The 27,501-nt window shown below is 44.0% G+C and overlaps 1 protein-coding gene across 1 annotated transcript; it reads right to left on the reverse strand.

Annotated features, from left to right (window-relative positions):
• Window positions 1-1,466: 1,466 nt before the first annotated feature.
• Window positions 1,467-26,548, reverse strand: Lsm12 (LSM12 homolog). Its single transcript, XM_008838154.3, has 5 exons — window positions 26,283-26,548; window positions 23,936-24,069; window positions 4,006-4,115; window positions 2,532-2,658; window positions 1,467-1,725 (listed from the first exon to the last, which is right to left on the reverse strand). The coding sequence occupies exons 1-5, from the start codon at window positions 26,404-26,406 to the stop codon at window positions 1,633-1,635; spliced, it is 588 nt and encodes a 195-aa protein (XP_008836376.1). The 5' UTR covers window positions 26,407-26,548; the 3' UTR covers window positions 1,467-1,632.
• Between the last annotated feature and the right edge of the window lie 953 nt (window positions 26,549-27,501).

Consider the following 27,501-nt stretch of genomic DNA (forward strand, 5'->3'; position numbering starts at 1 on the left):
GGTTTTATTGTTTTTGCTAAACAATACTAAAAAAAAATTTTTTTTCCATTTTGAAGGCAGGGCTTGAATTATTTAATTTTGATCCATTTATTTAATTAAAAAAAAGGAAGGGAAAAGAGATCATGGCCAAAAAAAAAAGTTAGCCCCACCCTACCCCCAAAGCTCTAGCCAGTCACATGAGCACCACCCTTGTCCCCACTCAGTGCCTGATATTCAGGTGGTGGCACACTCTGCCCCACGAGGCTACCCTGAAGGTGCAGGGGCAACGTAGTGCCAGTTTCGGCTCTCAGCAGGTTAGTCAAACCAGACAAACTGGTGGGTTAAAGTCCAGAAATTGTTTCCATGTTTTCTGCCCATTGGCTGAGCACATACAAACTGTCATTAGCTTGTAAGATTTCAGGGGGTAGAAGGGGCAGAAGAGCAGGAAAATGGTAGAAAAGAAACTAGAGGTCATTCAAGCTTTTTCCTGGGCTAGAGGCTCTGGACATAGACTTAAAAGAAAGGTTGGGGTAGATGGAATCCAGGTTTCTTAGAAGAGAAAATCAGCCCCAGAGGAGGAAGAGCTGAGATGTGCCATGTAAGCAAGTTCTTCCTGCAGAGGCACAGGGGGAGGGGTGCTGACTCCCGGGTGGAGAGTGGCGAGTTCTTCTAGTACCATGAAGACAAAGGCAGAGGGAGTCCTGAGGCTAGGGCCAACTGTGAGACTAAGACTAGAAAGCCATCAGGAACCCTCCAAGCCAAATCCCATCTGTACACACGGGCTCTGCAGAGTGCTGCAGGAGATCCTTGCTGTGAACTAAGTCAAGTTAATCATCTGGCTCTGGGTAGAAAGGGGAACACATTTTTGTTTTCGGAGGGATGAGGTGGGAAGAGTGGCCATGATCTAGTAAAAAGCAATGGAAAAGTAGTATAGGTACAGGAAAACCAGACAGAAGATCACTCCACACATATATATTTAAAGTTAAAAATAAAACTAATTCAAGCCATGCTCTGTGCAAAAAAAGGGAAAAAAAAAGAGAGAGAAAAAAAGGAGAATTTGAAGTGAGACCTCTGTCTTCTGCTCTGGTCTCAACTTAAGAATCACAGTCAGCTTATTACTTTTATTTTGGAAGAAAAGATGTAAAAGTTTCTTGCAATCATTCAGAAGTCAAGTGTATCTGTGAAGCCCTCCTCCTTGGCCCCTTGCCCTGGACTCCCGAGACCCCTGCCCGTTACTTTTATTTTGGAAGAAAAGATGTAAAAGTTTCTTTCAATCATTCAGAAGGCAAGTGTATCCACTTATAAAAACAGAATGGCAGGAACAGACTAGGAAAGGAAAGTCAGAGGTGAAAGGGCAGAGTGGGAAAGGAATTTTCAAAAATAAAATTAACAAGATGACTGTTCCAGAAGGGGGCTGTGAAAAGGAGATGGTGGACCGAAGTCTGTTAGTCAAGTAATGATTCAACTTTTAAATTATTCTCTTGCTCTTTTTTGTTGGGTGTTTGTTCAAGTCTAGGTTTTTGGAAATGCTGACCCTTTAGCAAGAGCCAGCAGAAAATATAGGATCCCTTCCCTCCCCCGGCCTGCCTCCACTGAAGCCACCACCACCATCTCAGTGGCTGGATGCTGGAAGAGTCCTCCAAGTTTGTGGACTCAGGATGACAGGGCAGCCTCCTTCTGTGGTTGTTGGGCTTGTGAACGCTGCAGTATCTTTTGGCTTTCCACATCTCTAAAATGTTTTTCAACCTGCAAGAGACCAAGGAGTCAAGTCAGGAAAGAAGATGGGGCAAGGGCTCCTGTACAACCTAAGCCAGGCTTCACATGCCTGAGCCTGGATATTTGGCTCACAGACTGTACAGGCAACTTTTCTGGCCTTTCTGTCCATTGGCCGTCCCAACTGGAAGGTAGACAGGAGCCTCTTGTTTCAGCCATGTGTTTGGCAGCTTAGCTAAGACTGGTTAGAAGTTGTATCCATAAACTAATACATAATAAAGTCAGGGGTGATTATTATCACACAACTTCCTCCCTCCTTTTTGACATAAGTGCAGAATGAAAAGCAGGGAGTTCAGTCCTACTGTACTTTCTAAATCCAAAGTGCAGGTCTCTCAATGTTCAGATATTAAAAAGAATATGAATGATTTTCATTTCTACAAATGTTACACCCCAATCTAGAAAAGTAGCATATGTAGAATCAGAGATGCCAATGGCAACCAATTTACACCAACCAACCCTTCACAGAAGGGCACTTAGAATTAAGAAGCCACACCATGCTGAGAAGAACAGCTCAGTCTACACAGTGGAATGGTCTGACCAAGTCTATAAAGCAAGGTGTTAAAGAACAAATGGTTGACTTTTCACTTTATTCCGTACCACCTAGTGTTTCCAACCTCACATCTTCCAAGACACAGCTTCAAAGAGCCCCCATGCAAGGAGGTCAGGCAGGACTGCTAGAGGGGTACCATAGAAGCATAAGCACAATGCCTTACACTGACAAGGGGGGGGAAAGGCCAAGGAATTTCCTCTCCTCAAAGATTCCAGGTTCCTTTACTTACTATTTTGCGTACATGGCTCAGTGCACTCCCCTCTTTGCCTTTACAGTTTTCCACTTGATATGGGGGTGTAATAACAACTTCTTCCATGACTACGATGTTTTTTTCTTGCCATTTACAGTCTTTAATGCTGGAAGGAGAAGAATGTAGGTGATTGTTATATCTTAGGGACATCCCACACCTCCTGCCTGATGAAGAACTAATTCCAGAAGGCTGACCCCAAGTTCCCAGCTCACCACTCAGCCAACAGCTAGATGGCAGCAGCCAGAGAGAGGAGCCAAGAAACATTCCCTGGGCACCGCTGGCCAGGAAAGCAATGAAACTGATGCACATTATCCTGAGGAGAGCCCAGAATTGTTACTCTGAAGCATCAGGGACCTGGAGAACCATAAAACATTTGGTGGCAGCCTCAGAAATCCAAACCAAGTTTAGTTACAAATAAACACTAGATTTAGGCCACTAAAGTTAACTTAGCAGCCTAGGGCAGAGGTTGGCAATGTTTTCTAGCCAGTGTCAAATCATAAACAACTACTGAACTCTGCCATTGTGGCGCAAAAGTAGCAACTGATGTTATGTACAAATGAGCAGATCTTGCCCACTGGGATACTGTCCACCCTTGGCCTAGGGAAATTCACCACTAGAAAGGCAAAACACCTTTCTTCTAATGATCTGTACTCTGCCTCTCCACTCCCACCCCCAAACCATGCAGGTTGCACTCCATCTGGTCCCACTCAATTATCAAAGAGCTAGACACCCGCCAGACCAGGAAAAGCCATTTGAGTCCCCTCATGGGAACCGTGGGGGCAGCTGATGCTACTAAGAGTTCCTCCACATACCTGGAAATGCTCAGATACACCCGGGCCTCAGACAGCTCTAGTGCCAGCTGCCATCTGTGCACCAGACCATGGGTGGTTAAATAGGGTAACAGAAGGCAGCAGGGGAGTAAGGGGGAATGTCAAATGTTCCAGGTTTTCAGCAGTTAGGGAAGCTAGTAGAGAGTCAAATGACTTCTGCTGTGACAAAATGCCTTTCAGGAGGAGGTAAGATGGTGGCCTTCTGTTCTTCCTGACCACATTTGTCCCAAGGTACAACTCAGAAAAGTGATACAACTTTCCCTTAATAAAACCACAAGGTTTTAGAGAAAGGTAATAAAACAATAATAAAAATAATATACAAGAAGCTAATTGTTATCTCTAAATCATGGGCTACTAGGTCTGGAAGAGAACATTACAATCTGATCCAAAATAAATTTTTCTGACAAGAAACTGAAGCCCAGAAACAGTGATGCAGTTATGATAACACTATTCTCCTGTGCAAAGGAGCACCAAGCACATCTCTGGATGCCAGTGTGGCCAGTATATTACCCCAGCTTCCCTGCTATACTTTTAGGAAAACCACCACCCATAAGCCTACTACCAGACAGCACAGCCAGGCAGCATCATCCCTACAAAAAAGGACTCCTATGCCCCCAACTCACGTCTTGTGAATGGTCTGGAAGAGCTGCTGGCCCTCCAGGGAGACACCAGCGCTGATTGCATAGGCCTGGCTCAGCTTCTCCTCCTTCTCCGTCCTCGCTTTGCTGGCAAGCTAGGGTAGGGGAGAGGAAAGATATTCACCAACGTATTCACCATCATGCCTTCCAAGTTAGGATCTAACCCAGGAAGCAGGTCAAAAAAGATTGACCTAGACAGAGTCTGTATTTTTTTTGGGGGGGGGGGGGGGGGGGGCTGAAACTCACTATGTAGACAGGGTGGCTTTGAACTCACAGAGATTCATCTGCCTCTGCCTCCCAAGTTAGAGTCTGCTTTATTAGAGATCCAAAGTGAAACAAACAAAAACCCCAAAACACAGCACCTGAATAAGTACTGTTAATCCTGGCAAATACTCCTTCCTTTGTATTCTTCCTGGGGGCATTCCATGTGCCAGGTATGTACCATGCCAGTTTAAAAATTCAGCCTGACGTGTGTGTGAAAAGACTATAAATACGTAAACATGAGACAATTTCAGACAGTGCTAAGGAAGAGATAAATAAAGCAGTATAACAGTAAACATATAACTAGGGCTATATGATGGTCAGAGATAACAATGCACACTTCTACTTAAAGAAGAGAAAATGCACACATTCACCCACTACTGTGCTAAAGCCTCATTTAGAAAGTAACATGTGCCACACTTTTACAAGCCAAGGGTTGAGACAATCAAGCCTCTGCCTGTCCAGCACCATTATCTATGTTCACACAAGAAGCCAGGCTTACCATGGATCTGCCTACATTTACCTGAACTGAGGGCACTCTGCCCTGCTCCAGAAAAAGGAATGGTCTGAATTCTACCTCGTGTCTGTCCCTTCACCACCCTCTGGTGGAACAATCACAAAATGATAAAAAATTCTAGCCGAGCATGGTGGCGCACGCCTGTAGTCCCAGCACTTGGGAGGCAGAGGCAGGTGGATATCTGTGAGTTCAAGGCCAGCCTGGTCCACACAGTGAGTTCCAGGACAGTTGAGGCTACAAGGAGACCCTGTCTCAAAAAGACAAAAAACGTGGTGGCACATGCCTAGAGTCCTAGAACTCGGGAGGCAGAGGCAGGTGGATCTCTGTGCGTTCAAGGCCAGCCTGGTCTACATAGTGAGTTCCAAGACAGGTGGGGCTACAGGGAGACCCTGTCTCAAAAAGACCAAAAAAAAAAGGAAATTCTAATAAAATCTAGTAGACTATCAAGTCTACTAAAACTCAGGAAATTCGTTCCTATAAGGTGGGTACCCTGTCAGCCTGATTGCCCCACCTTACACTACTACACTACTGGCTGCTAGAGAAAAATTGGTTTGAGCGTGAGACAGAATAAATGTGCTAGACAAGGCAGTTAAGACCAACAGGTGAATAATGCATCTGAAAAGCAAGTGAATCATCTGAAGATTTTTCAACTCCATGAGCATAAACAGCTGAGTATAACAGAGCTGCAGCACACAAAATACATATGCAAGTATGTGCAAACCCACACACGCACACACGCTCACTCTTTCCCCCCAAATCGGCCTTAAATACAAAGGATTACACCCCCCAAGTCTGTTCAAGTAGTGCCTAGACGTTTAGACTCCTTTAATATTTACATCTTGCTTTAAGTCACCTTCTAACCTTAAACCAAACAGCTCTACAAAGAGGGAAAGTAAATAAAATGTCTAACTTTTTATTGGTAAAATAAACGAATGGGTTTGAATATTAAGAAAGGGAAGTTGGGGCTGGAGAGATGGCTCAGTGGTTAAGCGCACTGGCAGCTAACAACCATCTATAGCTCCAGTTCCAGGGGATCTGACACCCTCTCGTGGCCTCCACAGGCACTGGACGACATGCGTGCACTTACGTACATACAGCAAAAACACTTAAAACATTTATACACATAAAATAACAATAAGCAAATTTCACACACACACACACACACGTAATTTTTTTTTTTTTTTGGTCTTTTTGAGACAGGGTTTCCCTGTAGCCCCAGCTGGCCTGGAACTCACTATGTAGACCAGGCTAGCCTCAAACTCAAAGATCCCCCTGCCTCTGCCTTCAATTCCGAGTGCTGGAATTAAAGGCATGTACCACCATGCCCAGCTAATAATAATTTTTTTGAAAGGGAAGGCTTCAGTTAGGTTACCAGGAGCTAAGTAGTCTTGTCTTTGAAAGGACTGAGAAAGGAGGAAGGGATGTGAACACAGAAGAGCTAGCTTGTACATACTGTCATTTTAGCCTCCCCAGATAAAAACAGAAAGCAGACAAACTTCTTCGATTTGAAGCCAGAGTTTACCTGGTCTATAGGATATGGACTAATTTAACAGGGACCATATAAATAATCCTTCAGGCCAGTCAGCCCCTCTGGCCCCATTGGGCTACAATTTCACAGAGGAATCAATGTACTCTAAGCAATGGCAAGCCCAAATGCAGCAAAAAAGCTTCATAGCTTGATGACACCCAGTTTCTATGGAAAGAGAACTGCTTGTGTATATTTTAAGCAACAAGCAATGTTTTTTCAGGAATCAAGAAATCCCTAGTAACCAACCAGGAGGGCTTTCCTCAAGTCTTGCTTTCTAAATAGTGCCTCAGAAAACTAAGCTTCCACGGAAAGGATAAACTGTAGGGCACTGAGAGCAGTTAGTGGCCAGGCAAGAGCTTATGTCACGAGCAGGGAGGAGAGCCTCACTTTGAAGTCTCAATCTCTTTTCAAAAAAAATTCATCTCCCAATGCTGGGTTAAACAAAGCTGTTTCTGTAGTTATTGAAATAGTGACCAATCTGAGTGTTCCTTGTCACCTATACAGTAGTTTAAAACACAATTATCACCCCATTCAGTAAGAGCAGAGCAGAGCAGAGCTAGCTCAGGAAATCTGACATTTATGCAGAATGTTTAAGAATGGAAATGACGGGGCTAGAGAGATGGCTCAGCGGTTAAGAATGCTGGTTGTTCCTGCAGAAGACCCAGGTTCAAATCCCAGCACCCACATGGCAGCTAACAACTGTCTGGAACTCCAGTTCCAGAGAATCCTAACAACCTCTTCTATCCTCCTCGGGAACAGCACGACACAGGTACACTTAGCTACAGGGAGGCAATACACGCATACACATAAAATAAAAATAATAAGCTGGGCGTGGTGCTGCACGCCTTTAATCCCAGAGCTTGGGAGGCAGAGGCAGGCGGATCTCTGTGAGTTCAATGCCAGCCTGGTCTACATAGTGAGTTCCAGGACAGCTGGGGCTACAGGGAGACCCTGTCTCAAAAAGACCAAAAAAAAAAAAAGAGATATATTCTATATTTTTTTTCCAACTACTGTGATTAGAGTCTAAATTTTATATTTATTTACTATTTTTATTTTATGTATTATGTATTGCCTGTGTGTAAGTGCATATTGTTGTGAATGCCCACAGAGGTCAGAAGAGGGTGTTGGACCCCCTGGAGTTAGGAGGGTTGTTAGCCAACATCTGGGTGCTGGGAACCGAACCTGAGTACTCTGCAAGAACAGCCAGTGCTCTTAACTGCTGAGTCATCTGTCTAGCCCAGCCTAAGTTAACAGTCATGCACGGGCTATAGAAGTGATTTCAAAATACCCTTCTCCCCCAAATGCCAGTTGTATAATCTCCTCTAAAGGCTCCAAAACCAAAAGAAAATACATACACTAGGTGATTCTCCACCTCAGCTCTGTGAACAGATCTCAAATGTTAAATCATGTAAGATGGCAACAGAAATGAGCACCAGCTGGGTAAACTCCTTGTTGCCCCCACCCTATGTGTGGTACCAGGGCAAGAGCTTCCTCACTGAGCTGTGCTACACCCCAGCTCTATGTTAGTTCAGCCCAAATGGATTCAACTACTCTACCTGCACTTGCAGTACCTATAATTAGGCTTTAGACATCCAGAGTACAGACTCTGACACCTTCAGCTGTCAGTTTATACTATTTTCACGGCAAATTGAAAAAGGCTTCAAGAATCTGCTTTCATCAAAAAGTTGTACAAATGGGATAAATTTTTCTCACAGGGGCCCCAACCAATCAGGTATGGAGAGACTGTTTCCACAAAAATAATCGATAATAATGTCTCCTCCTCAAATTGTGAGGCAAAGGGAGGACATCACTTTATTCTCTATCTCCAAGGGAAAAAAAAAAAATCAAACACACACAAACATGGATTAGCCTTTTGGGGGGGGGGGGCTTTTTGAAACAGGGTCTCCCTGTAATCTCAGCTGGCCTGAAACTCACAGAGATCTGGCTGCCTCTGCTGGGACTAAAGTCGTGCACTACCACACCTGGCAGGATTAGCCTTCTGTTGTAGAACAAAGGACCACCACTCTCTCACCTTAGCTATTTAAAAATCTAAGTAGTCCCACATTTTTGTAAACTGATTGTATGCTCCAGTTATTCCAAATTAGCAAATTTACAGTGATTGTCTGAAAGTCAGAGAGAACTAGTATTAGCAATCCTCAGTTGCAAACAGGTATCTCATGGGTATGACAGGATCACCAGCGTACATTTTTAAAATGCAATGACTACCATCTACACTAATTTTCAGTGCTAGCTGCTGGCTTTGCTACCAATCAACATGTCAGCACTAAACTAGTCAGCACCTCCAAAACTAAAAAGCACCAGGTTTGGGCAGGGCATGGTGGCACACACCTTTAATCCCAGCACTCAGGAGGCAGAGGCAGGCAGATCTCTGTGAGTTCAAGGCCAGTCGGGTCTACATAGTGAGTTCCAGGAGGACAGCTGGGGCTACAGGGAGACCTTGTCTCAAAAAAAAAAAAAAAAAAAAAAAAAAAAAAAAACAAAACAACAAAACCACCAGGTTTAAGAATACACTGGGCTCAGGAAAACCAAAAGCATAAACCTACATGTATGTGTCACTAACAGCACATGCATCAGTAACTGAAATAACAACCTGCACATACCAGCCCCTCCTTTCACTGTGTACTATTCTGAATGAAAACAAAGTAATTCTTATCTACAAGTCAGTGTTTCTCCTGAGGCCATTTTGTAAATAATACCTTACTGTGGGCAAAGGAAAAAAGCACATGATACCAAAGCACATCAATATTAAACAGCTCCAGGCCGGCAACATGGCTCAGTAAATAAAGGCCCTTGCTGCCAAGCACAAAGACCTGAGTTCGAGCCCTAGAACCCACACGGTGGCAAGAACCAACTCCCAAAACTGCCCTCTGACTTCCACATGCATGCTGTGATACATGAGAACCCACATATACACAAAATGAGTAAATAATGTAGAAAAATGTTTAAAATTTTAAATTATTTTTGTTTTATGTGTATGAGTGTATTGCCTGCACATGTGTAAGTGCACCTGTGTAAGCGCAATGCCCACAGATGTAGAAAGAGGGCATCAGATCTCCTGAAACTGGAGTTATGGATGGTTGTCACCTGCTGTGTAGGTGCTGGGAATTGAACATAAGTCCTCTGCAAGCACAGCCAGTACTCTTAAATGATGAGCCATCTCTCCAGCCCCAAATGCAGAAATTTTTTAAAAAGTTAAGTAGCTCCTAGTCACACCTGCTTCTGGGTAATTCTTCAGTGAGTGATTTAATGAACACCAAGGGTACAGATCCCTTTTTTGCGCTCAGTGACATGGGGAAAGAAGAGTCACAACAATAAAATCCAAGCAATACGCATTTCATCTTGTTACTAGCTGAGCCATCTTATTTCCAAACCCCATAAAGCACAGGTACTGTGAGGAATCCAGAAGGATCGATACTGCAAGCATTTAACAGATGAAGACAGCTGACAGGCAAGAGAACCAGAGTCCAGAGAGGAAGCTGCTGGTGTGACCTACTGACTCCACTAGCCACTTGTTTGTCTTCCCTGTGTGGGTCTTGCAACCAGCTGCCCTCACAGAGGGGTTAGGCAGCACTGCAGCTGCTGTCTGAAAGGCCTGGTGCTGCTTGAAGCCTGGTGGGATAAGGAGCAGACCAGAGTAGTTAAAAACAACTGCACCGTAAGGAGCCTTGCTCTTGCTGTTTCAAACTGAAATAAGTTCTTGGAAAGCCCTTTTGATACAAAATCTCACTACAAAGCTCAGGCTTGCCTAGAATTTACATCTTCCTGCCTCTGCCTCTTGAGTACTGAGATTACAGACCTGTGTTACTACACCCAGATGGAAAGCCCTTATTCTTAGCTAGCAACAAACAAGTTCTCAAAAGACGCATTCCAATTATCAATACTCCAGACCTCTTTTTCCTAGTTGAAAGATCCTGCCTCAAAGTTCCAGTAAAATACTGCTCCAGGCTAAGTACAGCACCAAGCACCTGTACTCTCAGCTGTGCACATAGGCAAACACACCCACAAAACAAAAACGTAAAAAGAAAAATTTCTTAGTCAAAAGACTTAAGTCTAAATTTGCTGTTGAAAATGATTATAAATTTGAATTTAAAAAAAGAAAGAAAGGGGGCTGGAGAGATGGCTCAGCAGTTTAGAACACTGGTTGTTCTTGGAGAAGACCTGGGTTCAAATCCTAGCATCCACATGGCAGCTAACAACTGTCTGTAACTCCAATTCCAGGGGATCTGACAGCCTCTTCTGTCCTCCGTAGGCATTGCACGACATCAGTACACTTATCTACATGCAGGCAATACATGCATACACATAAAATAAAAGTAATATATAAAATACTAAAGAAAAAAAAAAGTTTGGGGCCAATAAGATCAACTGGTCAGTAAAAGCACTTAAGCCAGCCAAATGACCTGAGTTTGATGCCTGGAACCCACAATGGAAGAAGATAACCAAATTTCTGAAAGTTGTACTCTGACCTCTTTGCTTTTTTTTTTTCCTTTTTGAGACAGGGTCTCCCTGTAGCCTTAGCTGGCCCGGAGCTCACTATGTAGACCAGGCTGGCCTTGAACTCACAGCGATCCACCTGCCTCTGGTTCCTGAGTGCCAGGATTAAAGGCATGCATCACCATATCAAGCAAGGAATAAATTTTTAAAAATAAAAAACAGGGGTTGGGGATTTAGCTCAGTGGTAGAGCAAGGCCCTGAGTTCAGTCCTCAGCTCCGAAAAAGAATAAAAATAAAAAATAAATAAATAAGGCCAGGAATGGTGGCACACGCCTTTAATCCCAGCACTTGGGAGGCAGAGGCAGGCAGATCTTTGTGAGTTCGAGGCCAGCCTGGTCTACATAATGAGTTCCAGGACAGCTGGGGCTACAAGAAGACCCTGTCTCAAAAAGACAATAAATAAATAAAATAAATAAGATAGAGAGAGAGAGAGAGAGAGAGAGAGAAAGAAAGAAAGAAAGAAAGAAAGAAAGAAAGAAAGAAAGAAAGAAAGAAAGAAAGAACAAATGAACACACGGATGCAGGCACTCGGGAGGCAGAGGCAAGTGGATCTCTGTGAGTTCAAGGCCAGCCTGGTCTACATAGCTGGAAGCTACAGGGAGACCCTGTCTCAAAAAGACCAAAAAATAAAAAAGAGACCAAGATGATGGCAAGAAAAGTTCTATAAATACAGAACTCTGCTTATAAAAATAAGATGGAAGGGTATGCTTTAACATTCAGTCCCCCCCTGCCCCAAAGGTTTGCCTTTTGCAGTCCAGGAAGATTGCCATGAATTCAAGACTAGCCAGGGCCACATAGAATGACTCAGTCTGCTCAATCTGCTGCCCCTTGCAATGTATTCAATAACCTATTTTCTTTCACATAAATAAATGTAATCTCCTTAGTACTTCAAAGAACAGAAATCTTATGACAGAAACCATTTCAGCCAATAAAAACAGGTATATTCCCCAGAACCAACATCTCCAAGACTAGAGAAAGGTTTATCAAAGCAAGTTTCCTGCACTTTGACACTAACATATATTAAATGCTTAGCTATGATGAAAAGCAAAACAATAATACAAAACAATAATACAAATCAAAGCAAACATATGTATGATATACACCATAAATACATGATTTTTACTTGTCAAAAGTGCTAAGCCACAGATCTCTCTGTAGTTGAGCACTTGCTGAGCATATACATACAAAGCCCTAGGTTCAATCCCTAGCATCACAAAATAAAGTGTTATTTACACTTTATTACACTTCCAGTTTAGTTCAGTAACAGAAAAGTTTCTAAACTGGATAGATAAACTGAGCACTGCCATTTAGTTTCCAAGGTCACATCTGAGAAGCCTTCAACTAAAATGCTCACTGCTCTATGCCAAATGTTGGTGAACCACAGCTATGAGCTAAATCCAATCACCTGCTTTAGTTTTAGTTTTACTAGAACAGAATCATGGCTATTTGCTTCTATATAGTCTACAAAGGCAAAGTTGAGAAGTTTTGTCAAATATGGGATGACCCACAAAGTCAGCCTGACTACCTCTGCCTGAAAAGTCTGCTGCTCTTTTCTATGCTGTCATATGACTTTACTCATGCCTGTTACCACAGATCTCAACAAGTTCATGTAGCTCAGAAGTAGAGAGTACTGGGCATACACAAGAGCCTGGATTCAATGCCCTTCATAAATGCCACTGTCCCTCAATACTCCCAACAAATGAGATTCCTTACAGCAAAGGAAATGTCTCAATCACTCCAACATTTCTCAGTAGCTGCAAAGGAGGGAGAGCAAGATGGACATAATCATAAAGCTAACAGTTCTAGCAGTACTTAACTGCTGAGTGAGCGGCCACCCAGTTCCTTAGTAGTTCTTACAGGGCATGGTGGGACCCATCTAATCCCAGCACCCAGGAGGCTGAGGCAGCAGCACAGTAACCTGAAGGACAGCTTGGGCTTTGTAATGAGATTCATACCCCCACCTAAAAAAAAAGAATGCAGTTCTTGGAGGCTGGAGAAATGGCTCAGTGGTTAAGAGCATACACACACACGCATGCATACACACAATGAACGGGTTTTTTTTGTTTGGTTTTGTTTGTCTTTTTGAGACAGGGTCTCCCTGTAGCCACAGCTGCCCTGGAATTCACTGAGATCTGCCTGCCTCTGCCTCCCAAAATAAATGTATTTTTAAAATTCAAAAATAAGCTGGGCTGGGCATGGTAGCACACATTTTTAATCCCAGCACTTGGGAGGCAGAGGCAGGAGGATCTCTGTGAGTTCAAGGCCAGCCTGGTCTACACAGTGTACTCTCCAGACCAGCTGAGGCTACAGGGAGATCCTGTCTCAAAAAGATTAAAAAAAAAAAAAAAAAAAAAAGCATTTGCTGTTCATACAGATTACAGAGGATCCTGGTTCAGTTCCTAGCACCCACATGGCAGCTCTCAACCACCTGTAACTCCAGCTGAGAGACACTTTGTTTTCATCTCCAGAGCAATTTCTGGCATCTCCCTAAGCTAGACTGAAATTTCAATGCTGGAATTGACTAAATCACTTGTCCTTTGCCAGAAAATTGAGCCAGTTAGAATATCCTCCTAACACTAGAAACTAAACTGGGCATGGTGCGCATGCCTTTAATCCTGGCACTCAGGAAACAGAGGGATTGAGGCCAGCCAGGTCTACTTAGTACCAGGTCAACTGGGGCTACACAGAGACCATCTCAAAAAAAGAAAAAAACAAAACAAAACAAAACAAAACAACAACAATGGAAGCAATACTATCACTGACCCACCATAAAGTCCTTATTTTACACTGTCTCTGGATCAAAGAGGTGACTGCAACACCCCGCCACCGCCACCCGAGTCTGCCAATCACACAGGCACAGCATTTGTCTTTTCAGGTGGACAAGTTCCCAATTTATACCCTGTGATGACAGCCTGAATAGAATCATGAACCTCTAGCCTAGAGCAATGGTTTCATGACCACAACTTTGTCAGGTTGACCCTAAAGTTTCAATGACACTGAATCTGACCTTCAAAGAGCCATTGGTTCTTTTTTTTATATTTTTTTGAGACAGGGTCTCCCAGTAGCCCCAGCTGTCCTAGAACTATGTAGACCAGGCTGGCTTGAAGTCACAGAGACCCGCCTGCCTCTGCCTCTGTGGCGTATGACACCACACCCAGCAGAGCCAGTGGTTCTTATGCGGCAATCACTACTTGTCTGATACCACTCACTACTTAACATGCCCCCTGCCAATAAGCAAAGACAAGCTCTTCCTCTCCACTTTCCAACAGTATCTCAAGACACTTCTGTGAGATAACAGCTGTCTACATCCTACTGGCAGACTCACATCTAAGACTGCCCTCTTGGAAACACACCCTAAAAGATTATAGCCTCCATAGCTGAGCATGGCAGCACATGTCTTTAATCTCAGCACTCAGAGGAGGCAGAGGCAGGTGGATCTCTGTGAGTTCCAGGCCAGCCTGGTCTGCATAGTGAGTTCCAGGCCAGCAGGGGCTACATAGTGAGATCCTGTCTCAACAAAAAAAAATTTAAAAATTACAGCCTCTAGGAGCTAGAAAAGTTGTTATCTAACAACAAACTTTCTTGGTTAAAGATGTAGCTCTATGGTAAAACATATGTTTAATACATATGAAGCAGCCAGGCGTGGTGGTGCACACCTTTAATCCCAGCACTCCGAAGCAGAGGCAGGTGGGTCTCTGTGAGTTCCAGGCTAGCCTGGTCTACATGGTGAGTTCCAGGCCATCTGGGGCTACAGGGAGACCCTGTCTCAAAAAAAAAAAAAAAAAAAAAAAAACCACACATGAAGCCCCAAGTTAATAGCCAATACCTGACGGAATGGGGGGGGGGGCCTTCTTGCTAAAGATCAGTGGTTATTTTCCATCACACATTTTATATACCTTCCATCTCCTACCAAAATATATACATCCAAGAGATGGGTGAATGGCTCAGTAGTAGAGAGCTTGTACAACATGTATAAGGTCTGTAAGTTTGACCCCCAATACACTAATAACTAAATAGAGGGTGACCAGAGAGAACTCTGACTCTACTTGGTATTAACTCTACACCTCAAGACACAGTAAAGGGCACTGCTAACAGGCTAGCTCCACAAATGGGCCTCAGGAATTTTTTTCAAACTTGGGAGTGTAACCCTCAAATTAACAGATAGTTAAGGCTATACTAAGTCTTAGTTGTAAAAGCTGGTAAAATTCAAAACAAAAATAAGTTAATCTTTCCTCCAGCATGACATCATATTTAAAAGGGTAACCACTGCCAGGCGTGGTGGCACATGCCTTTAGTCCCAACACTTGGGAGGCAGAGACAGGTGGATCTCTCTGAGTCTACATAGTGAGTTCCAGGCCAGGTGGGAGAGACCCTGTCTCAGAAAGACCAAAAAAAAAAAAAAAACCACTGGCTGCACTTGCAGAGGACCAGGGTTCAGTTCCCAGCACCCACATGGCAGCTATAGAAACGTCAGTTAATTCCAGTTTCGGGAGAACCAAACACCCTCTTCTGAGCTAGGCAGGCATTGCATGACACAGTCATATTTACATGCAGGCAATACACACACACATAAAAAAATATTTTTAGGCAGGTGTGGTGGTGCACGCCTTTCGTCCCAGCACTGGAGAGGCAGAGGCAGCTGGATCTCTGTGAGTTTGAAGCCAGCCTGGTCTACATAGTGAGTTCCAGGACAGCTGGGGCTACTGGGAGACCCTGTCTCAAAAAAGACCAAAAATAAATAAATAAATAAATATCCTTTTAAATATAATTCTTATTTCTAGTAAAAGCAAACTTATTTTTAAAAAACATTTTATTTATTATTTTTATGTGTATGAGTGTATTGCTTACATGTGTGTTAAGTGCACCCATGTCGTGCAATGCCTTCGGAGGTCAGAAGGCATCGGATTCCCCCGAAACCGGAGTTAGCGATGGTTGTTAGTCACCATGTGGGTGCTGGTAACTGAACCCAGGTCCTCTGCAAGAGCAGTCAGTGCTCTTAACTGCTGAGCCATCTCTCCAGCCTGCAAACTTTCTTTTCTATAATCTTAGTTTTATTGTGCCATTCCACCACTACCAGACCTATCTCCAGATTTCATTTGTTCATGTAACAACTGCCAACTCATTAATACCAGGGGCTATTAAGCACTCTGACTCTCTTCTGGTTCTATTTGGTCATTCACTGATTGTTAGTAACGGAAAACAAGCCAGACAGAGATATGAAAAGGAAATGACTCTTTACTCTTTTTTTTTTTTTTTTTGAGACAGGGTCTCCCTGTAGCCCCAGCTGGCCTGGAACTCACTGTGCAGACCAGGCTGGCCTGGAAATCACAGAGATCTACCTGCCTCTGCCTCCTGAGGGCTGGGACTAAAGGCATGGGCCACCACACCCAGCCTCTTTCTTAATTTTATTATTTTTATGTGTATGAGTATATTGCCTGCATGTATTTAAGTGTACCAATGTCATACAATGCCCGAGGAGGTCAGAAGAGGGTTCAGACCCCCTGAACTGGAGTTACGGGTGGTTGTTAGCCACCATGTGGGTACTGGGAACCAAACCTAGGTCTTCTGCAAGAGCAGTCAGTGCTTTTGACTGCTGAGCCAACCCTCCAGCCCCAGGAAGTGAAATTTAACCTATTTTCTGTGGATTTGCATTTTCCATCTCTATCACTCTTTCCTGTGCTCCAAACACATCTATTCTCTAACACAGCAAGGTCATAAAAATTTACATCTCGCCAGGTGTGGTGGTGCACGCCTTTAATACCAGCACTTGGTAGGCAGAGGCAGGCAGATCTTTGTGAGTTCGAGGCCAGCCTGGTCTACATAGTGAGTTCCAGGACAGCTGGGGCTACAAGGAGACCCTGTCTCAAAAAAGACAGAAAGAAAAAAAGAAAAAAAAAAAGATTTACATCTCATGCAATGCACTGAATGCTTATCTTCCAGGTATGTCCCAGGATAGCTATGAATGAGGTCCAACACATCTATATATGATGTCATACTGCAACATCAAAAGGTTTGACACCCTGACAGGTTCTATGAGTGCTCACTCTGAACTCCACTACTCAGGCAACTGTTTGATTAACTATGTCACATGGTAACACTGCCCTGGAAATTCATGTTATTTCTGGTCACCAAAGAAAAAAGTCTCCATCCTTTATAAAATATGTATAGTAGCCAGTACAAATTTGATATTCCTTAATTTGGGGCTCGCAAACTCCAGTCTCTAAATGAATGACAAAGCAAGAGCATCACTGTTCTTAGCTGTCTTTCCTTTGTTATCCTGTTTCCCTTCCCCTGGCCCCATAATATAAGGAGCATCAATTTGGGGGACCAAAACCAGGCATGGTAGTGCACATCTGGAATCCTAGCACTCAAGAAGCTGAGCCAGGAGCATTATGAATTCCAGACCCCGCAACCTAGGCACATAAGAAATGAGAGGGGGAGGGTAGAAGTAAAAGTGAGGAGAGAGGAAGAAATGGAGAGAGGAGTCAGAGGGATGGGGGGAACTAGGGATATAGTTTAATGCATGAAATTCTGGGTGATTTCCAGCACCCCTAAATCTGGCATGGTGACTATCCTGAAATCCCAGGACTTGGGAGGTGGAGGCAAGAGGATCACAAGTTTGAGAGTCATCCCTGGCTACATAATGAGTTAAGAGGCCAAATTGGGTTACATAAGATCCTGCCTCAAAAAAAAAAAAAAAAAGAGCTACAATGTTGAATAATCTGGACCTCAACTTATAATTGGTTTTGGTATGCTCTTGTACTTGTTTTGTTTACAGGTTTGTTGTTTTTTCTTGAGACAGGGTCTCCCTGTAGCCCCAGCTGGCCTGGAACTCACTATGTAGACCAGGATGGCCTCAATCTCACAGAGATCTGCCTGCCTGCCTCCTCAGTGATGGGACTAAAGGCATACAGTACCTAACTAGTTGTCCTTGTACTTTTATTTGGAAGATTCTATTGGGAAACTCTGAACACTTGCACCGGGTACAATGTTACTACTGAGAAGATAAAATGACACCAAGGAGGAGCAGCCCAACAATACTGCATTTGTCCAGCATTTCCTGGGCCCTAGGCTCAAACTTTATCCAATCCCCCCACCCCAAAAAGATACTGGAGACTTTCCCCTTCTACAGCTTCACTGCATCTCTTAACCTTCCTCTTCCATCCCACTGTTGAAAGCAGACATAAAGATATCTTAGTCTAGTGACCTGCCAATCAAAGAAAGCAAAACAGGCTCATTTCCAAGAAGTTGCTAGTTTATACCTTCTCTAGTTGAAATATTATTATCTCCTTTTAAAAGTTCATCTCTTCCATTTCCTGCTGGGTTGAGTAAACAGCTACCCAGTTTCTATCAACAGCTTTAATTAGGAAGAGCCTGTACCATATTAGCAACACAGAAGAGCATCTTCTCCTAAAGTTATGTATGCAACACAGTGCTCCCCAGACCATGAGTACCTGATGCCTGCACTGCATCAGTTTCCTTCCAGGCGTCTAGAGATCTTTAGTTCTCTGCCACATGATTAAACACTTTCTGCAAGCTCGTGCTCTTAGAAATGAGATAAATTGGGCTGGAGAGATGGCTCAGCGGTTAAAAACACTGACTGTTCTTGCAGAAGACCTGGGTTCGAACCCCAGCACCCACATGATAGCTAACAACTCTCCATAACTCCAGTCCCAGGGGATCTGACAGCCTCTTCTGACCTCCAAGGGCACTGCATGATATGGGTGCACTTACCTACATGCAGGCAATACACACATACACATAAAATAAAAATAACAATTTTTTTTTAAAAAGCACCAGGCGTGGTGGCACATGTCCTTAATCCCAGCACTCGGGAGGCAGAGGCAGGTGGATTTCTGTGAGTTCAAGGCCAGCCTGATCTACACAGTGAGTTCCAGGATAGCTGGGGCTACAGGGAGACCCTGTTTCTAAAAGACCAAAAAAAATAAATAAAAAAATCCCAGCACCCACATAGCAGCTTACAACTGTCCATAACTCCAGTTCCAGGGGATCCGACAGCCTCTTCTGTCCTCCACGGGCATTGCACGACATGGGTGCACTTACCTACACACAGGCAATACATGTATACATATAAAATAATAAATAAAAATATTTTTTTTAATTTTGAGGTGGTACCTGAGGGCAAAACCAGTACCACTGAGATACATGCCAAGTCCAAGAACTTTTCATGTCACTCAAGCAACACCCAGATTAGCTGTTTTCAGTAACAGCCCAGCAGGCAGTCTATCTAAGTCAGTTTCCAAGGAGGAATGGCAAAGTACCTTGAAAGGTTGGGTTCAAGGGAAAACAGAAACAGCTTACTCATAAGCATCTCTGAAAATGAAAAATGAAATGAAATCCAAGATAACCCCCAACCTAATTTTAGTTCTTAGTTCCTGTCTCCTCTTCCAGCAATCCTTTTCCAAGCTTGGCAAGCAAGTTGCACAGTAAGAAAAGTAAGGAGTTCTGGTTTCCCCCAAGCTGATCCTTCATGCTGCTTTCTTATAAAAGTGGCTAAGTACCTAGTTTATAACAAGAGGCTGAAGAGATGGCTCAGCAGTTAAGAACACTGGCTGTTCTTGCAGAAGACCAGAGTTCGAATCCCAGCACCCACATGGCAGCTAACAACTGTGTGTTAACTTTAACTTCAGTTCCAGGGGATTCGATGCCCTCCTCTGTCCTCTGTGGGCACTGCATGACACAGGTGCGCTTACATACATGCAGGCATAACACTCATACTCATACACATAAAATAAAATTATTTTAAAAAAAAAACAAAAACACTGAGGGCCAGGCATGGTGGGGCATGCATCCCAGCACTCAGGAGGCAAAGGCAGGCGATCTCTCTGTGAGTTCAAGGCCAGCCAGGTCTACATAGTGAGTTCCAGAACAGCTGGGGCTACAGGGAACCTGTACTGTGAGAAGCGTATCCTGGAGGCCATGGGTCGCACAGGACACCCTTTCCTCCTCTCCCTCTTTGCCTCCTTCTAGACCTCTAGCCACACCTGCTTTGTGACCCACTTCCTGCCTGGGGGAGACCTCATGATGCAAATCCACGAGGATGTCTTTCCTGAGCCCCAGGCCTACTTCTACCTGGCCTGCATGGTCCTGGGGCCGTAGTTCCTACATGACAAGAAAATCATTTACAGGAACCTGAAACTGGATAATCTTCTGCTTGATGCCCAGATTTCCTGAAGATTGCTGACTTTGGACTATGCAAGGAAGGGATTGACTTTGGGGACCAGACAAGCACCTTCTGCGGCACCCCGGAGTTCCTGGCCCCTGAGGTACTGACTCAGGAGGCCTACACATGTGCAAAAAGACAAAAAAGAAAAAAATAATAATGCTGAAACAAATAAAACTCACCAGCAAAGCCAGGTGGTACATGCCTGGAATTTCAGTACTGGGGAGGTTGAGGCAAAAGGTTCAGAAACTCAAGGTCATCCTGAACTACAGAGTGAGTTTGAGGTCAGCCAAAGATACATGAAACCATGTTTCAAAAAATAATACAAAAATAAAACTGACCAGCAAAAAGCAAAACACTAAAAACAAAGGTAATCTACAAACTAAATAAGCAAGAGCTACTGCTATTTGAGTTTAAATACAAAAAAAAAGAATTGTCTTTTGTATAAATAGTGCATGTGTACTTCTGTACTTGAAGAACTGTTTCTTAACAGGTCCTACATAACAGTGCCACTTACACCATTCAACCCTTTCAAATGGTGGCCCTTGGCCCCAAGAGCAGGAAGAATCTAGTATCCTGCCTTTTTAGTCTTTGTTTTTTAACATTTTATTATTTTTATTTTACATGTATCGCCTTCATCTATGTAAGTGCACCCATGTTGTACAATGCCCTCAGAGGTCAGAAGAGGGAGTCAGATCCCCTGGAACTGGAGTTATGGACAGTTGTTAACCACCCTATGGGTGCTAGGAATCGAACCGGGATCTACTGCAAGAACAGCCAGTGCTCTTAACTGCTGAGCCATCTCTCCAGCCCTGTCTTTAGTATTCTTTAGTATCTTTTGAGAAAACCATCCTCTTTCTGATGATCTATACTACTCACTAAGGTCCAGGGTAGAGACTTTTCATAAATACAGAGGGATGCTTAGACCCTATAGTTCTCTTTAACATCGTAAGAATACTTTCAAATCTTTCAAAATTTCATGAACCAGACAGAAGGCCACCGAAAGAGCATATTCTAGTAGAAGGTAGCTTTACTAAGTCAGGGTTTTAAACATTTACAAGCTTCAAAGAACGGACACCCCAACAAAATCACCCAAGATGAAACCCAAAACTCCAAATCTGTCCTTAGCCATCACTAAAAAACGTGTGGCATTTATTTCCCTGAGACCTGACAAGGGAGCTCCAGATCTCATGTAACTACATTCACTACTCTACACTGCTGCAGCTCCCTGAGTGTTTCCTTGCTTTACTGAACTGTAGGGAACATAACACACTCCCAAGAGAGGCAAGGGAATATACACTGCAAATCTCCTCTACAGGGAAAAACTTTCACACCAAGCCAATTCTAGACTTACACAAAGGTAACTGCTACTAAAGTTGAAGGTATAATTCACACATCTAGCAAATGTCTATTAAACGTCTATTCTATACAAGGCTTTATGCATTCAATAGTGAACCTAGGAGTATAGCTCAGTAGTAGGTTGCCTAGCATACCCAAAGCACTGGGTTAAATCCCTAGTACTAAAATAAAAAATACCCAGTACTATACTATTATATATTGCTCTTTTTGAGACAGGGTTTCCCTGTAGCCCTTTTGGCCTGGAACTCATTACATAAACCAGTATGGCCTTGAACTCACAGAGATCCAGCTACCTCTACCTTATGAGTGCTGGGATTAAAGATGGCTGCCACCACACCTGGCACAGTAGTATAAAAGCATTCCCTTTACTCTCAAAAGTGTCCCAATTATACTATAAACCATTAGCTGGGAAGGAAACTATTATAAAAGGGAATAATTGGGAGCAGCTGCTTGATCACCAAAGACTTCTTGGAAGAGATGACATTTTACTAAATCCTGATGGTTAAGACTCCAACTATTGGCTGGGCATGGTGGCACACGCCTTTAATCCCAGCGCTCAGGAGGCAGAGGCAGGTGGATCTCTGTGAGTTCGAAGCCAGCCTTGTCTACATAGTAAGTTTCAGGTTACCTGGGGCTACAGGAAGACCCTGTCTCAAAAAGACCAAAAAAAAAAAAAAAGACTTCCAACTATTCTGGAAGATTATTATCATTAGAGGAGACAGCACAGGCTCAGACAAGGCTTGGGGGACTATCACTGTTGATCAACATAAACTTTGGCTAATTGAAGAATCAAAAAAGTGACTTGGGGCTCCCATAAATCAGTTTGTTCATACAAGATTAAAATATCCTAAACAGCTGGGCATGGTGGCACACGCCTTTAATCCCAGCACTTGGGAGGCAGAGGCAGGCGGATCTCTGTAAGTTCAAGGCCAGCCTGGTCTAGTGAGTTCCAGGACAGCTGGGGCTACAGGGAGACTCTGTCTCAAAAAGACCAAAAAAAAAAAACATCTAAAGGTGTTAAACCTCAAAATTAAGCATGAAGACAAAACTCAAACTCTAAGGCAGTGGCTTTCCAAGTTTTGCAGGTCATGAATCTAAATTATGAAATACTCCTGATCTTTACCCATTATACACACATATTCATATATACACATATCCACATCATACAATTTCAGGTTAACAGGAAACACCCCTTATTAGCTGCACCACTACCAGAAATTCATACACAGACGCCAGGTTAAATTAGCCGCACCACTATCAGAAATTCATACACAGACTCCAGGTTAAATAAAGGGGTAGAGAGGATGATGGCTGGGGAGATGGCTCAGCTGAAGTGGTTGCCATGCAAGCATGAGGACATGAGTTCAGATCTCCAACATCCATGTACAAAGCTGGGTGCAGTGACCTGTGTCTCTAATCTTTGTGCTGGGGAGACAGAGACAAGATCTCTGGAGTTCACTGGCCAGCCAGTCTAGCTCAATCAGTGAGCTCAAGTTTCAAGGAGACCCTATCTCAAAAAATAAGCTAGAGAGTGATAAAGACATTTTATCTCAACCTCTGGTCTTCATAATACACCCTCAAAAGTCCTCTTTACAATCAGCAAGAGCTTTCAACTCTATTTGAGTACTAAGAGTATTATCATTTGTATTACTGTTCCATCTTGGAACTCATTATGTACACCAGGCTGGCCTGAAATTTGCAGCCATCTTCCTGCTTCTGAATCCTGAGTGTTGGGATTACAAGCATGTGCCACCACATCCCGCTTTCAAGGTAAGTATTCTTTCCCCTTTGAGACAGGGTCTCACAACTCCTAGTCTGGTGTCAAACTCATTCTATAGCTGAGGATGACTCTGAACTTCTGATCCTCCTGCCTCTGCCTCTCAAGTGCTGGGATCATAGGCGTGAACCACCAAAGATAAACTTCTTAAGATTCACTGAAAATATCAGAGTTAAAGAAAAAAAAATAATAATAATACATTTTTTAAAAGATACCAAGCGTCCGTGTACTGGTAATACATTTTTTAAAAGATACCAAGCGTCCGTGTACTGGTGCTCACCTAAATCCTTAGCACTTGGGAGGCAAGAAGATCCATAGTTCAAAGTCATTATCATCTATATAACAACTTCAAGACCAGCCTAGACTATAAGACCCTGTATCAGATAAACCAAAGAGGCTGGGGATGGAGTTCAGTTGGTAGAATGTTTGCCTAGCATGCTGGAGGCCCTGGGTTTTAGCCCTAGTACCAAGGAAACCAAGTGTGGGCGCACAGGCCTGTAATCTCAGCACTCAGAAGATGAACGCAGGAAGGCCAGAAGTTCAAGATCATCCTTGGCTATATATCAAGTTCAAGGTTAGAATGGGATACATGAGACCCTGTCTCAAAAGGAAAAGAGGAAATGAAAACAAACGAACTTTACCCCCTCCCCCAAAAAACAGAACAAGCAACAGAAAGTCAATAAAAAGCAGACAGCACTGTATATATCACCAAAAGTCACTAAGACCCATCTTTCCCAAGATTTTGGACAGCCAGAACTGTCCTGGAGTCCTTACCTTACTAACATTGAGTGACGCTAGAGGAGGAGGGGTTTCTGTTCGGTCATTAATTATTTCCACTTCTGAAACATATTGTAAGTTTATGAGCAAGATGTCTGCGTGGTTGGGCTTTCCACTGGAAGAGGGACATTCTGGTGAGAAAATAAAGTTAAGGAAAATAGGGCAAGCAAAAGCACATCCCAAAAGGGTACAGGAAACAATATACACAATGTTTATATAAACACATGCCACAAGCAAGTCTCCAAGATTCATAGCTCTCTTCAGGAAATCTCTGCCTGTCACTCTGCTTCTGCCTAAACCCAAACCCAAAAGTTCCCAAGCTTTTCAAACCCATATAAAAGCAAAGACAGAAAGTCTCAAAAGGTTTTCTGTCACTTTGCCTCCACAGGTTTTATGGAAAGACATAATGCAGTCTTAATGCCATATATGCTGCCTTGAACTTGGGAACCACACAGACGAACGTGTGCGTTTGTGCTTTCTGATCTTGGTAGAATACTCCTATGTCTACAAATAGATACTGTCCTTTTTTTTTTTTTTTGGTCTCCCTGTAGCTCCCTGAGGCCCCAGATGGCCTGGAACTCATTATGGAGACCAGGACAGCCTTGAACTCAGAGAGGATCCACCTGCCTCTGCCTCCCCTAGTGCAGGGATTAAAGGTGTGTACCACCACACCCGGCTTACAGATACTGCTTTTTACCTTTTCAGATTTGATTTTTTTTTCCTTTTTTCAGTTTATTTTTCAGACCTGAGATTTCCCTTTTTTCAAAGGCAAAAATACATCACTGGGAAGGAAACTACCCAAGGTGGCCCACCTAGTTAGCCCATCCATCCATCCATCCATCCATCCATCCATCCATCCATCCATCCTTCAATCATTTACTGAAACCTTGATGTGTGCCAATTAAAAGCGGAGTAAATCGCCAGACTTGGTGGTACACGTCTTTAATCCCAGCACTTGGGAGTCAGAGGCAGGTGGATTTTTTGTGAGTTCAAGACCAGCTGGTCTACATAGTGAGATCCAGGCAGCTGGGGCTACAGAGAGACCCTGTCTCAAAAGTAGCACCCCCCCCAAAAAAAAGTAATTTCTAAGACCCTTCCAACTAAAGAACTAAGTAGGAGGTTTTAGGCCAGTTGCAACCTCTTATAAAGAAAGAAAAAGGAACTGTTCTTGCTGTCCATTAGTAAAAAAACACTGTTCTGTGTCATAAATCTACAACTCCTGGCTAAATGAAAAATGCTTGCTGCTCAAAGGCAGTAGACTCGGTAGGAAACTTCATTTTGAGAAATGAAGGATTATTTCTCCTAAAAATAAATGAATAAAAAATAATCCAAGTAAACCCACCTGTAGCTCAAATAAAAGAAGCAGAGGCAGACTTATTCCAACCAGGAAGTGCTTTGTTTCCTACAGTGAGTTTGTTGGAGTAATTCAGAAATCATTTCCACCCCAAAGAAGCAGGCTATCTTTCCAAACTTAACACTGGTGCTTTCAAAAAGGAGGACATTACTATGGGAAAGTGAGGACTCTCATGTGCTGAACTGAACAAGAAGAAATAAGAACTTACTCTTGGCACCTGTAGCCCACAGTCATACATAAACCACTGAAAAAACGTGGCAAGTCCTCTCTGGACTAGGCTTCCAACAACCCCTAAAACAGCAATTTTCACGAATGAGAACCTCAAAATCTGGGCGCAAACACACACGAATGTTGAGAACCTCAAAATCAGCACACACACACATTCACGCGGCACCTCGCATACACAGGCTCCAGCAAAGCCAACCACCAGTTCAGATACAAACTCTGTCCAGCACTTCCTCGCCAACCCCGACCCCCTAAACAGGTAAGACCCATTTGGTCATCATCCCACTACCGTTTCTTGGCAAATCCCAGCAGTCACTCCCCTCCTAAAATTTCATGCCCTCACTCTACTAGCAGTTCCTGACCCTACACACCCCTGCCCATAGAATTTTACCGCTCCCCAGTCCATCCGGGCTCCAATGCACCAGCCCCCTCCCCACCACCCACCCCTTCTCTTAATCGCTGTGTCCCCCTAACACAGCGTTCCCTCCCGAAAAGCCACCCGCGTGTCAAGCCCCGCTCCACCCACCAACCCCCAGTTAGGGCCCAGCTCCCGCAAAGGGTGGGAGACCAGGGTCCCCAAAGTAGACCGAAGGGCCCGCGGGGGAAGGAGGGGAAGTCAGGGCCGTGCGCATGCGCCCCAGGCGCCGCGGCAGCCGGTCGCCCCTAGGCCGGGAGAGGGCCCTACAGCCGCCGTCGTCCCCCGCCCCCCCCCACCGCTGCACCTACACGCCGGCCCGGCCTCAGGCTCCAGGCAGGGAAGGATACTTAAAGCCAGCATTTTGGACTGGTAGTCGAAGGCTACCACCTCGCCCTGCAGCCGCTGCTCCTGGCACGTCCGGCACGACACCTGGCTCCCAACGCTGAAGTACTCGCCCGGAGGAGCCGCCATCTTGGGAGAGCAGCCGCGGCCGGCGGCGGCTGCGGCGGCGGCAGCAGCGGGCGAAAGCCGGGCCCCCAGCAAGCGCCGCGCCGCGACGCACGCGGCGTGCTGACGTCACACGCTAGGGCGTGGCCTGGCGGTGGGTGGGGCGGGAGCCTAGGTGAAAGGGAAGAGGAAATAAAGGGAAATGAAAGAGTACAGTAATGTTTGAGCAGCCACGCCCGCCTGATAAAGTGCTTGTAGGGCTCAATGGGAAGTTGAGAATATGGGGGGGGGGGGCGAGAAATTAAGGATAAATAAACTGCATGGAACGAAATGCGGAAAGAGGGAGGAGGCAGATGGAGTCTCCACTTAGTGCATACCTTGCACAAGAGTTTAATGAATGAACTCTATAAAATAGTATCCTTATTTGCATACGAAGAATCAGAGGTTCAGAGGATTTAATGCGGCTAACTCAAGATGATTAATTACAAAGTGGTTGTGCAAAGAACATTAGCTATAGAGATAGAGAAACCAGGATCTGAAGTCCAGGTCTACCATTTACCAAATGATATGACCCTGAGCAAATTACCAAACCTGATTATTTCCTCATTGGGATCTAAATATCATTGAACATTCAGCAACCCCTTGAGGTAGGAATATATATCATTTTACAGGTGAAGAAATTAAGTCTTAAACTTACCAGGGTCACACAACTAGCAAAACCATGGTCTGCCTGATTCCAAAAAAAATGCTATTATATGTGATCTATTATTCTATATTACATAATAACACCTGCCTCACAAGGCAGTAGGAGGCTTAAATGACTTGTAATAGAAGCCTGGTGTGATGGCACACGTCTTTAACCCCAGCACTCAGGACACAGAGGCAGGTGGATCTCTGAGTTCAAAGCCAGCCTGGTCTATATAGCTAGTTGCAGGTCAACTGGGGTTACAGGGAGACTATGTCTCAAAAAGACCGAAAAAAAAAAAAAAAAAAAAAAAAAAAAAAGAAATCTTGACCCTTTATTATCCATCAAGCTTGGAACCCAAAGTTCTTCCTGTCTCTCTCCTTACCCTTGCCCACAGAAAGCAAGGCAAAAAACAGGGACAGGGTGGGGTTGTA

Source organism: Nannospalax galili, unplaced genomic scaffold (genome assembly GCF_000622305.1).
Source record: "Nannospalax galili isolate Female #2095 unplaced genomic scaffold, S.galili_v1.0 scaffold95, whole genome shotgun sequence".
Lineage (NCBI taxonomy): Eukaryota > Metazoa > Chordata > Mammalia > Rodentia > Spalacidae > Nannospalax > Nannospalax galili.